This window comes from Onychostoma macrolepis, chromosome 07 (genome assembly GCF_012432095.1).
Source record: "Onychostoma macrolepis isolate SWU-2019 chromosome 07, ASM1243209v1, whole genome shotgun sequence".
Classification (NCBI taxonomy): domain Eukaryota; kingdom Metazoa; phylum Chordata; class Actinopteri; order Cypriniformes; family Cyprinidae; genus Onychostoma; species Onychostoma macrolepis.
Window position 1 is genome coordinate 10,954,151 of NC_081161.1, and position 15,022 is coordinate 10,969,172.

At 36.4% G+C, this 15,022-nt stretch overlaps 1 protein-coding gene across 1 annotated transcript; it reads right to left on the bottom strand.

The window, feature by feature from the left end:
- Positions 1-1,449: 1,449 nt before the first annotated feature.
- Positions 1,450-5,871, bottom strand: mad2l1 (MAD2 mitotic arrest deficient-like 1 (yeast)). The gene is made up of 5 exons (XM_058782475.1): positions 5,699-5,871; positions 4,478-4,624; positions 3,562-3,682; positions 3,295-3,398; positions 1,450-1,780 (listed from the first exon to the last, which is right to left on the bottom strand). The coding sequence occupies exons 1-5, from the start codon at positions 5,760-5,762 to the stop codon at positions 1,608-1,610; spliced, it is 609 nt and encodes a 202-aa protein (XP_058638458.1). The 5' UTR covers positions 5,763-5,871; the 3' UTR covers positions 1,450-1,607.
- Between the last annotated feature and the right edge of the window lie 9,151 nt (positions 5,872-15,022).

Genomic DNA, 15,022 nt, shown 5'->3' on the forward strand with positions numbered 1-15,022 from the left:
ATTTAGATATCGTTCAATTCGGTATGCCGCTCCGAACCTAACCAGATCAATCTTATAATTGTTGGTCAAACTGTTCAAAAATTATGAACAAAAATTTAAATATTTAAAAACTTTTGACCAGTAGGTGCCGAAACTACTCATGGGCCCTCAGGTCATGCAGTTTGGTCTATCAGAAATATTTTGATAGATTTTTGCCAGCATTGTCTGAAGATGATCTGAGCCAATTTTTGTGAAAATCTGACAAAAAGTCTAGGATGAGAAAAGAAGATAAATTCACTAAATTCAAAAAGTCTTGACCCATAGAAATTTCAATTTCGGTATGCATATGAATCAAGGAATGCCTTTAGACCTTATGGTTCAACAGTTATCAGCAGAAATATGAGTGCATTGGTGGTGCTAGAGAGTTTGAGATAGATACTCCAAATATGCTATGGTTAATATTGAGTCCATCGTCTATCTGTGCGCCAAATTTCATCTTGCCCGCAAGCGGTTCTATGGGCTTCCATGAACTTCCAGTGTGGAGGACGAAGAAAACTAACGGATACAGTAGGTGCCTAAGCAAATAATAACTGGCCCCAAATAATATATTTTTATAAATACAAATATTCCATGCAGAATATATGGTAATAAAAACTGAATGCATAATTAGGAAAGAATTAGAAAAATCTTTTTTTAAATGGTTTTATATATGAGCATAGCATAACACATACTCATCCCATTCTCTAACTAAATTTCTTGCTATAAAAGGGAAAGACTGCCTTTCCATCTCTTCTCATGCTAATGAGCCCAGCAGGTATTTCTCTGATGTGTCTTCAACCAAGCCATCAGCAATAGAAGACTTTGATGTCCAAAGAATGACTAGTTCAAAGCAGAATGTGCCACCCTGCTTCAGATGAAACACATTTACATCCTTTATTCTGCTCCAAATTTTCATAATTGAGATGCTACTCCCCTTTATTTGTGGCACACTTCTACTCTTTTCAATGTAGCTAATTAATGCAACACTGCTTAGGAAAATAAAAAACCTTCACTAAATACAAGAGCTACACTAACCATGTGGTTCGAGTAAATTCAGTCCTCATACAAGGCTCATTTTAAAACATTACGTTTTCATTCATAATTTGTAATTATCAATGATTCTCCATACAGTATGGAGAATCATGTATAGTTTTTTTTTTTTTTTTTAAATCACTTTTCTTTTTTTTAAAGAAGGTAGAACCAATATTGCCATAACATCAACGTGGTACTAATAATGCAGTAGTAAAATTATTCATGCAAAAATATTAGAGGAAACAAAGTCTTTTGAATTTGGGTTGAAATAGAGACCCAGATGCGTTCTTGACAGGCCCTGTGCAATTCACATAAGTAAGGAAATGTAAACCTACATTTTGTCGCCATCTAGAGTATAACTACTGCAAAATATCAAAAAAACTAATCAACAATACAATCTTGGAAACAAGAAATTTATTTTCTGTATTAGGAAATACATTCTTTAAAATTACAACAAATAAGAAATGAGCTTTATATAGATATATACACAAGGCTGAAAAGTTGAACAGAACACAAAACAAAACAAAAGAGAATAGAACAAAACAAAAAGAGAGAAATCACGTGGAGTTTGTCCTCTTGTAGGCCACCATACTGTTCACCTTATGAATAGTAGTAGTAAAGGAACGCAAGCGGACCTCTTCCGATTGGTCAATTAGTTGAGGCCCAGATTCCTCCCATTGCTCAGGTACCTCAAGATCTTTGTCGGTGTAGATCAGAAGGTCGAAAGCACCTAAAGAAACAAAAGTTAAGTCACATTTAAAAGAGAAAAAGTCAACAAAAAAATATGTACCCTGCAACATACCAGCTTTATAAAGTTGTTTAGTTTGCTAAAATTCAGCTTTACATGAGTACTGAGTAGAGTGACCAAGTAGCTATTGCTGTTAATCTGATTTTGTGGAACACATGGGAGCACAATAACTTATTATTAAACCATACCCCCGGTTTCACAGATAAGGCTTAAGCCTAGTCCCAGACTAAAATGTAAATCAGAGTAGATTCAACTGAAAGCAACTTGCACTGACTGATCTTAAAATATATATCAGTGCCTTTGTTTTGTCTCAAGATGGACAAAACAAAGACTTTTTTGAAGCTGCCAGCGTCTGTTTTACATTATAATCCTATGGAGTAAGGCTATGTTCACACTTGGCGTCTTTTGAAGCTGCCAGTGTCTGTTTTACATTATAATCCTATGGAGTAAACAGTGTTTTCAAAAAAGTCCCGAGCGCTATTTAAAACCCCACCGCCGGCATCTTTTTCTGCCACTCAGAGCGTCTTTTCAAGTTGAAAAAAAGTTCAACTTTTCTGGAAAAAACGCTCGGTCAAGCGCGTTTTTGACAGCTGACCAATGACAAGCGAGTGGAGAGTCGTTTCCATAACAACAACAAAAAAAGGAGAAGATAGCCGGTAGACAGATCGTACTAGTTTCGGAGCACAAGGAGTTGTATAAAACCGTGCATCATCCAACCAGAGCTCCTGGTCTAAATTGTTGGAAGCACCATACAGTTTCCTTCCCCGTATAATTTGTAACCAAAACGCTGCCAGCTTTTTATTTGACTAAAAAAGTGCTCGTCAACTTTTTCTAGTCAAAAAAGTGTGAACACACCCTTAAATGTCTTAATTGATCTATGGCCTAATCCTGGCTTATTCTAAGCCCTGTCTGTGAAACCAGGCCCATGTCTACTAAATATAATGAACTGAATATAGATGTCCTAAAGCAGTGACTAAATTATGCTACTTGACTAGACTACACAAAGATTGAAAAAATTTAAATGCACTTTTGCCATTTTTAAACCCCAGGTTGCAAATGTTTTTATGGTATTGTAATTAAGTAAAAATAAAACAGACAAAATTGAAATTCAGGACACTACTGTGATTTGCAAGACGCGGGACAAAGCTTCCAATTTCAGGATTGACTCTCCCGCAAAACGTGGGACAGACAGTCACACTAGAATGAAGTATGCAGTTCTGTAGAAGATTTTGTCATACTAAATACTATTTTTATTTTTAGGTTTAATTGTGACACGGTCCAAGAGACCCAAGTGGCTAAAGGCTAATATATATTTGTAATACTATTTCATCAATGATATATGCAATATTTCTGGGGAAAATAAATTCTTGAAAGCTTGTCTGATATCTAATGTTACAGCAAATATAAAAAGTTATTTCATACAAAATACATAGCACAGGATGACCGTGTGGTGTGACTGTACATGGATCTAATGATCACAAGTGTAGTTTACTTACAGGCAGTTTCTAACAACGGCAAGAAGGTGACTGTGGCGGTGATCTGTCTGATAACAGAACGGATTTCCTCTTGGATAGCTTTTATGGACTTCTCCCTGGGTGCGCTGGAAGAGCCAAGGTATACAGTTCTTTATGCACATTCATATTTGCATTGGTCAGGTAAAAAAACAAATCACTTTTAGCTTCTCATCATTTTATCACAGGATGTGATCGAATATGAAAATGTAATTATTAATCCTTCCTCACAGATTAAGTTTGATTACGTACCTGCTCTCCTTTGCTGCCTTGTCACACTCAATATCAAACTGCCATCGCTCCAGCACCTCATTAGTCTCCAGGCACGTGATGACCACCACCAGCTTCTGAACTGTGCAATCAAACAACCATTCTGCAACAAAGAGGATAAACAATGCTAAAGAACTAAGCAGGCTCAGGTTTCCATTTCTAGTCATGGCTGTATAGCTCTTTTCCACTTAAATAGAGACAGACTGGAATCTCAGCCAATTCAATAGTGCTTCTTCAGCTCAAATCCCAGAAAAATACAAAAACAATATTTTTTGGGTTGGAGTGTTCTACTGCTGAGATTGGCTGAAAATGTACTCGCCCTTATGCCGTCCAAGATGAAGGCTGACTTTTTTTCTTCATCAGAACAGATTTGGAGAAATTTAGCTTTTCATACAGCTTTTAATTTCATAAGACCTTAATTGATGGACTGGAGTCATGCAGATTCCTTGTAGACTATTGTAATGTTTTACCAGCCGTTTGGATTCTCATACTGACGGCACCCATTCACGGCAGAGTATCCATCGGTGAGCAAGTGATGCAATGCTAAATTTCTCCAAATCTGTTCCGATGAAAAAACAAATTCATCTACATCTTATATGGCAGTTTCAGCAAATTGTCATTTCTGGGTGAACTCTCTCTTTAACAAGGCAACTGAATGAATGTAAATTGCCTCTTCTAACTGTAAGGTGGGACTATCATTACTTCTACAGACATTAAGTGTTGTGGTACCTTGATCAAAATGGCAATTGAGCAACATATTTAGCATTACAGTTTGCCATTTCTATACATTTAAGTACATCTGAATGCACCTGTTATTACTACTCCTGCTATACAGCATCACCAACGTTAATGAAACAAACTGTTCCGCGAGATGTGGTACTTTTATTAAAAAAACCACCTTTGAGTTGTGCGATGACATTGGTGAGGTAGTTCTTCAGCTTTGCATCTGTGGTCAGTTGAAGGCTCATGTCATATTGTGTAACTCTGGTGAAGGTTTCTGCTGGGTAGATTCCTCGCTGGTACAAGATGCTGTTGATACCGAACGCTACAGACAACAAACAAAGGACCCGTTTTCATTTGTTTTCAATGAAACAAAAAGGCACAGCACACCACCGCATACCAAAATGTATTTCATTTTCCAAATGAATTGCTCTGTAAGAACGATTGAAGGAGCTAACATAGGCTAATTGTAACCAACATTTTTAAAATAAAGCCCGCTGTATTATATTCTTTCCAAAAATTTCTAAGGCCTATACTTACCATGATCATAACTTTGATGAAAAACCTGTTGATCACTATTACATGTCTTCTGTCATATGACTGACTGTTTAGTGTTTACACCAGGCATCCCCAAATCTGGCCCACTCCTGCAGAGTTTAGCTCTAACCCTAATCAAACACACCTGAGCATGCTAATCAGAGTCTTCAAGATCATTAGAAAATCACAGGTAGGTGAGTTTGATCGGGGTTGGAGCTAAACTCTGCAGCAGATTGGCCCTCCAGGGAAAGATTTGAGGAACCCTGGTTTACACCCTTTTTTGCAAATAAAGGGCCTTTTAGTATAGTTATAAAATCTACCCTTTTTCTGTGAAATCTTTACTGATTTTTACAAAAGTAAATGTAATAACTTTATATCGTTTGCAATATTTCAAGATGAACACTTGCAGTAAGTGCTCATCTTAAAATTCTACTGACATTGATGTATTTCTGAATCAAAAAAGGTTTAGCATATGAAAAAACTAAAAAAACACGCAAACTTTTTTTTAAATATTTCATTTTACATTTAGTTTAAATGTTCAATAAACGTTGCCAATAAAAAAAATTATAATAAAAAAATTATATATATATTCGGCTTTACATGGCTAGAGATCATAATCAGAAAAAAAAAATACTTTTAAAGCCATGCATTTGAGATTAAAATAGCAAAGCGTTGTCATAATAAATGAACCTTAACAAAGGTCCGAGTCTTTTAAGCGAAACTTCAGACACCTCACGATTCCTGTCGATTTCAATACCATTTCTATTGTATCCTGGGAGCAGATGCTTAAGACTATACGGTTTATGAAACGACATCAACGACGCCATGAAACTCACTCATCTGCCCCAAAACCATTACTTACAGAAAAACTCAGCAACGAGTTCTGCACTCCCCTTCAGCGTGATTCCTTTCAGTGTCTTAGACATCTTGTATTTAGTTTAATGTTGGTTAGTTTCTGTATGCCTTGCGCCCTCCTCGCTTGCTGCCGTTTTTTCGTAACCGCTGAACAGTTTGAATCTGGACGCTGCGTCTGACGCAGGCGCTTACGTCTTTGTGACGAACCCGGAACTACTAGCGTTCCACGAATCCACGTTCAGAGAGAATCACAAATGTTTATACTGATTAATGTTTTGCAACAAAATACTTATGACCAAATGCTTTATTATCAGCCCTTGTTATCAACAAGTTACAAGGGCGATAATATTATAATAAGCAGAATAAAATGTTACAAAATGGGCGTGGTTTAGAGGCCCGGATGTTTTCATTAATTGGTCTGGTTGTAAGCAGGATCTAAATACAAACATTCTTCAACGTCATTTTTCTTGTGTAAATTACTGTACAGAGCAGTGATTCCCAATAATTCGTCCTTGAATCCCCCCCACCCTTAGTTATTTGATAATGCCATATTTGATCATAAGAGCAACCTATAGGCTATGTGTATTTAAATATAAAGCATATTCATACTTTAGAAATATTTTAATTTAAAAAATATAAATAAAACTAATTCAATTTGCTGAGTTATTATAATTACATGCAATTTTATTGTTTTTATGGAATATTAAAAAATATTGAAATGTTTTATTCATAGTAAATAACAGTTTTGCCTTTTTATCTATCTATCATCTATCTATCTATCTATCTATCTATCTATCTATCTATCTATCTATCTATCTGTTTGTCTGTCTGTCTGTCTGTCTGTTGTTTTGTTTTGTTTTGTTTCGCATCCATATTTGACCTCAAGCAGATAAATGCATATACAACATTATCACATGTTACTTGTTACTTTTCTCAACACTGTTTGAAAAAGATTAATCAAAGCCTTTTGTGATTGGCATATTATATTATATTTTATTATACTGGGAGTTTGACTTCCACACATGTTGCTCTTTAACAGTTGGCCAGCTAGTTTAAATTTAAATAGCGTTAGCACCAAAAATCACAGCTGTCCTCATTTGCCCTTTTCAATTGCTACCTTCTCTGCTGCCCTTTCGGTGTAACACAGCTGCAGGATATTAAATTGTATATAATTTTCTTATGTCAAGGAGTCACAATCAATATGAGACTCCTAGACCTACCTGGAGAGGTAGAAAATCTGAATGTATTGTATATTATTTTGTTAATATATCTGGGAGGAATTTCTATTTGGGACAAGACCTTGAGTTGTCAGGAAGGTCAGGAATTTGCCTCCTACTGGTAGTTGCGCTCACTACACCATTATCACTGTAAAAGAAGGCCATTCAAAATTAGCCATAAGAGGCCTGTGTATTTTTTTTTTTTTTTTTTTGGAGATTTAAACATAACAAATGTATTTTGTGCATGTTGCTTGCCATTTCTTTGATCAGCCACAAGCAATATATTTTCACAAAGATATGACCTCAGGAGGCCATGAAACATTTCCTAAACTGTTAACTGTGCAAAAGTAGTCACAATGACTTAAAACAAACATTGTTTACAAAGATGTATATTAATATTACAGTTGTAAGGACAAGTCACACAAGCTGTTGTTCTTTGCCTAATTTTGACGGACTAATTTGCACCAATCCTTTTAGCATTTGATTGGACACACTGCATTTGACATCAGCAACAAATGGTATGGAAAACATTTTCAATGCAAAAGGACTTTGAAAAATATTCTGTATGATTTTAGTGCTGATTGACCTCATTTATCTTACATTTATCTGAATATACTATAATTAAGAAAAGAATTGGACTGTTACATTTTTTTAACCCATTTAAAAGAAGCTTAATTCAATAAAAGAAACTGACATTGCACATGGCCTGTGGAATTGTGTCATATTTCTTGCTGCTTTTTATCACTTAGCAACGGATGTTTATCCATATTGCTGTGCAACGCTGAAATATGACTCCAATCATCTGTCATCCTGCATATCATCTGCCTGCTTCCTGCCTCCACTATCCCGTCTCCACAGATGTGCAGCTGTATTTTCATACATGACAAGTCCCAGATCATCTACTAGCTGCCACTATAAACAGATTTTGGATTCTGAGTCCATAATTGCCTACAAACACTCGTTTATTAAACATAGCCTTATGAGCTATGCTAAAAGCTATGCATTTTAAAGCAAGTGCTCATTTGCAAGAAAAACTTCAAGGACAAGTTCCATTTACTACGAACATAATACATATTATACATATACATTTACTAACATCAATGCTAAAAATAATGCTGATAAATTTTGAAAATTTTTTAACTTTCATCAGACTTGACAACCAGTTATATTCCCAATTGTGAGTTTTTGTGAACTTTTTGAGAACTGCTTACTCATGCTTAGAACAAAATGGATTAATATTTCTTTATCTTTTAAAGTTGTCATGAAATTCATGCTGGCATAACTTGATCTTACATTAAAAAAAATTTGTTTAAATTTTTACTTTGGTGATGTATGCTGAACTTCTCCATTCATTTAGGCTGCTTAAACCCAACTTTCTGCAATCATTTCCAAACCCATTTCAAATTTAATCAACAATCAATGACGTGAACCAAGTTTTTTTTTTTTATCTGTTACACTAGCTATACAATATAAAAGAAAAACAATTCTTGCTACTCTGTGGCACTCATACTGTATATATCCGCTACACAAAATAAATACAAACCTACATCTAAATGATCAGAGGATCATTTATACCATTGTTATACCGTATGACCATAACAACCAACAACCAGTCATCCAACCAACATTTCACGAGCTACCATTCAGTAAGAAGCAAAACAGAGTTAAAAGATCTCAAAATCTAGCTGAAAGACAGCTACTATATAACTACACAGTGTTCATTCATCTAATCTCAGAGCTGCAGACCCAAGGCCCAGTGATTACAACACAGCTCTAAGCACACCAACACCACTAGCCACAGTTCTGTTAGCATTCCTGCTATAAATAGTGTTTTACCAGCTAATAGTGAGCTTGCTTTGTGCATGCATCGCATGTTTTAAAAGCAAGCGAACCTCATTGGGGAAAAAGCGGGCTGATTTTGACATATGCCACGTGCCAAAGCGGAAAGCATAAGTTTTTTCAGCTGTGTCGAAGTACTCTGGCAAACACATACTTCTTGAGACTTGTTTGTCTTACAATATATTCAACGTGGTGCTAAAATATAAGCGCACTTGTAGATGTTCTACCCACTAAAAATGATGCAACCTCCTGTTCTGCTGCAAAGGTATTTTATAGAGCTTCTCTCTGATTTTATTTATTTATTCTGTTTTGAAAGTCACACAGTTTGAGCTAGGGAGGCACAACAGGGTCTCTGTGAGGCAGCGGGGAGAGAGGAGGGTGCTGGGGTGGAGAAAACGGATTCCTCCCTCAGGGGACTTGCTGTGTTTTAAGAAGCCCAGTAAGTGGAGCTGGATATGTCCACTGAGACAGTAATGTCCACATGGGATGCAAGGGGAGTTATGGTACTTAGGTTATCTGTATGTTATGGGTTTCCAGTCACTTAGAATCTGACAGTTAGGTATTCTGGGACTTTATTAGGATTAACTTTTGGTGATATTTACAGAATTTCAGTTATGAACTGATGTAGTGGATAGGTGCAGTCTAAGTTGATCTCTGATGCATAATACAGGTTTGTAGGATCAGAATCGCTTGGTAAAGTATTTAAAGAAAGGCTGAGAGGCAAGGACTGACTTCTGACCCCTAAGTCACATGATGCCAACTTATATATGTTTAGTATAAACTGTATTAAATATTTTGTAAATATATTTATTTTACATAAATACATTATATTATGTTATGTTATTTTATGTAAATATATTATATATTTATAATATATAATATTTTTATATATGTGCCAGCACAGTCTTTAAATGCCTGTTTGTTTATACTCACTTAAACTTACAGTTACTTACAGGCCTAAGTATTTCATGCTGATGTGTAATGATGTGAGACTTTTGCTTATCATATTTGTCTCCTAAAAACAATTTAACAACCTCACACTGGTCTCATTTTTTAGAAATGTTTTAGTAGATCTCAGTCATAACACTCACTCACTCATGCTCTTGCCTCCTTTGCCAGAGTCTCAGATTGCTCTCAGATTTGTCTCCTTCAGCATTTCAGAAGAGACCTCAGCAACATTGCACATTGTGCTCAGATTTTCTTCCAAAGATAGAGACTGTAGAGCTCTCACGTTAGTCTCTGCTTACGTTGCAGAACTATTGTATGAAGCCTGAATCACATCAATTGGCTGATGGTTCTAAAGCAGCCCTCTGAGGGCATCATCAGTGTCTCAAAAGGATATGCTTCAGAATATCCTTGAAAGGAAATTGTAGCAGAAATCTGTTTCTTATTCACTACTAAGGGAACCAGGGTTATGTAACTGGGGTTTTCATAGGTTTACTCAACCAGGAACTGAACTATGGGAACACTATACCAGCACCCTTGTTGCAGCCACCAAAGCAAGTCAACAGTTGATCAGATTTATGCCACTAGCTCATATGATCGTTGTAAATCCGTAAAGCCATTACAGCACAAAGCCTATGCAGAGTGACAAAACCTCCTCTTTTGTCCAGGGAGCTGTCAAGGCCAACAACAAAACTACCATGAGAGGCCCCATTAAACCTTCTAGGACTAAAGACAAGTCCCAAGAAGGAACACAAGAAGAACAGATAGGTCTCAGCCATCTTGTCCCATGCATGAAATAAGAAACAATGCAAAAAAGAAACACCATCAGCTGGTACATATTCAGCAGCAATCGCAGCCAAGAACACGTTAACTGTGGGCCGCACCCACAGCAAATACCATGATCTGGCCTAAACCACCCTCTTCTTTGGCATCAGAAAACGCCGGCTGCAGAAGAGAAGGACACACTTCCTTTAAGACTCCTTTCTTTAACAGGGAATGCATTTCCTTTCATGAAATCTGAGTCTTCTAATGAGGCAGGCAGAGTGTGCGTGTCTGTTAAGTCTACGAGACCTTAGGGTGTCATTCTCGAGTTCTCATTTATGGCTGCTATACAGCTTAGATGCACACTTCTGCTGAGGCCACACTGAGGCAAGCTCCACAGCAGTCTTCTCTCCAATAGTCAAAGCATGAAAGTGTGGAAATTTATCCCTAAATGGAAGAATGTACAGTCTGACTCAACAAGAGGGGCCCTACATGCACTATGGGGGGAACAACCTGTTGTAACCCTAACCATGTTGTAGTCGTGTGAAATCTAGAAATATCTCCTGTGTGCTGAGGTTGTGTAGAACTAGAGCAAGAAACACTCATTCAAAATCTCCCATGTTTCCACCACATTTTCCATTTTGACTCCTTTTCACTTAGAACTTTGTCATTTGCATGTATTTTTATTTCTCCCTAAAGAATTTTAAGAGAAACATCTGAGACAGTGCTGATAATAATCTGAAAAATACATCAGAACTGCAAGTTGAGCTTAAAAAGAGCAACCTCTGAGCACTAAAATGTTCATAATGAAGTCTTGAAAGAGATTACAGCAAGACAATAAAGAGATCTACCATGGTTCTTACACCACATTCTCAGTTCTTACTAAATTTCTCTCAGAATCTTCTCATGTCTCATTTGTGTCTACTTTAATTTATCCTAAGAAATTTTAGGAGAAAAATCCGATACACCAATCATACTAATACAATCACTACTAAATCTTCCAAGCTTAAGAAAAGCGACATCTGGGCAATACATTTTTCTTCTTTGGGGAACCATGAAGGGTGCTGTGCATTGGATGATAAACAGGGAAAACAACCCAAAACAAGCCAAAACAACCCTTATCTAAGGACCAGAATATCACAGATGCCATGTAGAGATTGTGTGGGTGAAGGGACAAACACATAAGCTGCTAGACCACTCTGCACATCACATACCTCTGAAATTCTTGGAATCTCAGGAATCACAAGCTTGTCAGTGTTTCAGGCTTCAGTGACTGTAAGAAACGCACAAGCACACATATGCACTTGTGGAACGTTATGCAGGTAAAAACATATGCACACATTCAAATATGACAGTATCATCACACCAAAAGGATTCACAATATGTGACATTTATGTAGACTAAAGAAGAACTATAATTCTATGAATAATTGTTTTGTGCATTACAGGGTTACTCCACCCCAAAATGAAAATTTTGTCATTAATCACTTACCCCCATGTCGTTCCAAACCCGTAAAAGCTTTGTTCGTCTTCAGAACACAATTGAAGATATTTTGGATGAAAACCGGAAGGCTTGTGACTGTCCCATTGACTGCCAAGTAAATAACACTGTCAAGGCCCAGAAAAGTATGAAAGACATCGTCAAAATAGTCCATCTGCCATCAGTGGTTCAATCTGAATTTAATGAAGCGACAGGATCACTTTTTGTACGCAAAGAAAACAAAAATAACAACTTCATTCAACAATTTGTGTCCTCCGCGTCATTTTGGAGAGTATCCACTGAACACAAACAGCGTATGCTGTTCTGTGTCAGCCGCACCACACGGATTTCGATTTCGTTCAAATCAAAGCGTAAATAAATGTAGAAAACATATCCGTGCGGTGTGGCTCAGTCAGTGCGGTTGACAGTCTCGAGCCTCCCGGTTTTCATCCACAATATCTTAAATTGTGTTTCGAAGATGAACAAAGCTTTTACGGGTTTGGAACGACATAGGGGTAAGTGATTAATGACCCTAACCCTATGATTAAATTAGCTGCAGCAGTGCCTGCTTTCATCCAGTTTCTAAAAATAGATTATGCGCTTAATAAAATAGATTGTTCATTAATAATATTATTTAATAACAACTCACTGTTATTATAAATATTCCGTAACAAGACTGTATTTGGCATATAGACATTTGTTTACATATGTAGCAGCCAGAAGATGGGTTCCATCTGCTGAGTCCTCTCCCATTCCCCCTCCCTCATCTTACTTAATATCTTAAATCATTTTTCCTTACCGCATTTGTTTTTTTTTTTTTGCTTGCTCACTTAAGATATTAGTGTAGGCTACTTCTAGGTAACACTTCTTTGGAATAATATGTTATGAACAATATAAAAGCTTTTAACTGTCCCTTAGGTGTGCCTTTCCCCCTGTATTCTTAGTGTGCCATGGTAATGCAAAGAACTGCTTTTAAAATTTTATCTGAAACATACTTTTCCTTTGCTACAGCACAAATACATTAGAATTTTTGGCTTTGACGCGTTCAGTGCAGACAGCCTCAAAGCTGTTGCGGTATGATATGACAATGACGGCGCCGGTGTAGCACGGTGTTATGTTTAATGACACACATCTATAACCACAAATTCATCAAAGCACTAACATGAAGATTTCATCAATGAACCGTGTGTCTGACTTTGTTAAAATATGATAACAAAAATGTATTTTTTTTACGATCTGTCGTGTCCAGACATGTTGAACACACAGCGCATGTCTAATGCAGGTAAGGGACTGTCAAAGCATCCAGTGTTTAATGGGTTAAGCAAACCCCTGCCATTGAGGGACCTGAGATATAGAGAGCAAAGACTTGGGATCTTTTGACTTGGTACAAATTGTAAATGGCAGACAACCAGCAGATACTGTCAAACAGTATTTTGTGCAAGTAAAGTTTGTTTTTAGGGATAAAAGCTTTACTGTTAAAACACACACTGTTATTTGCCATCAGCCACTCTTGTAAAATCCTTGCACTCTTTATGAGCTCATGATTAAAATGTTTACTCTTACACTGTGTATAAAGCCCTTCTCTCTTTGCAGTGGGGCCAGGTAGTGTTATTACCCCAGAAAGGTTAGGCTCATTTCACTATTTGGCTAATTATGAAGAATATTCCAGAAATCAATCCTCTCCACCAGATCTTTGAAGAGTTAGGCTACTTCTTTTCTGCTGGTGCAGGGGGAAAAAATCATCTTGATCCAGTTTACACTCTGCAATATGCTAAAAAAAATATTACTGGTCTTTATGAAGGTGCTGGAATTTTACAAGGTGAACAACTGAGAGAGGAATTTACTAAGAATGAATTGCAGCCACTGCAAAGCTTTTTAATCGCATATGCTACATGCAATGTTTTTGATTTATGCAAATCAGTTAACATCACAAACATGGCCAAACATTTTGCACTGCACATAATTTCCATGGTGCAGTTCCCCATCTTGTAAGTTTGGTTCTGAGTGCTAGGGACTTTTCTCAGACTAGCATCACAAAATCCAGAAACCCAAAACAACTCTTTAAAATGGCAAAAGTGTGCTCATCTGGATATGGTTATAATGCTCTTCTCCAGCAACTGATGAATTATTGCTGGTAACAGAAAATGTCTCTTTTAAATATACTTCTGCCTGTTTTATACAAGTAGCATTAGCACAACATTACTTGTGTCTAGCAAGTGAATAAATTTTGAATAAATTGCAATCAACAGTAAGCCTGTTTTACATAGCAAGGGACTTAGTTGCAGTACCTATATTTTTACCCTAAAATAACAAGTGCTGAAAATGTTTGATGTTTAATTCACCCCTGAATCCAGAAAATGATACTGTGCATGAAGCATCTTAGTTTACTGCATGGACATGTGGTTTAGCACAATAAGCCCATTGAGATTCCTCCTTTTCTTTCAATGCAAGCCAAAGTGAAATAGATTCCTTCCTGAGGATACATTGGCTTTCATGAGTAATGCAATGAGATAATTCTTTTCATTGTTCCTTTATGAAAATAAAAAGTATGTGGAAAAATGACACAGTATAACATCTGACTGTACTTGACAAAAGGAAAAGATTTATTTTTTTAAGTAATACAATAGAACCGCACAAGTAATGTAATATTTGAGCACAGCACAGACTGGCTGCAATCGTGAAATGCAGGAAATACCCTGCATAAAACTTAAATATCAAGTAGAATATGAAATAAACTAAACATTTAAAATCTATCCAAGTAAACTATTAGGACACACAGGCTACTTCAGTACCACTATCAGAAAAAAAGGTGTAAAACTGGGCTTCCATTTCAAAAGGTAATGTGTAATTTATAAGTACTAATATGTACCTTTAAGGTACTAATATGTACCATTTAAAAGTAAATAAGGTACAAACATGTACCTTTTAGCTTTTGTATTTTATAACCTTTTTGTGATAATAACAAGCCATAACACTTTATATTGATTCACTGTTATCATGTCGTGACTGAAATGAGAAAATAGAATCATTGTTGGGCTGTTTTAAAAATGCCAGTAGCTTCGTTTTTTTTTTTTTTTTTTTTTAACAAA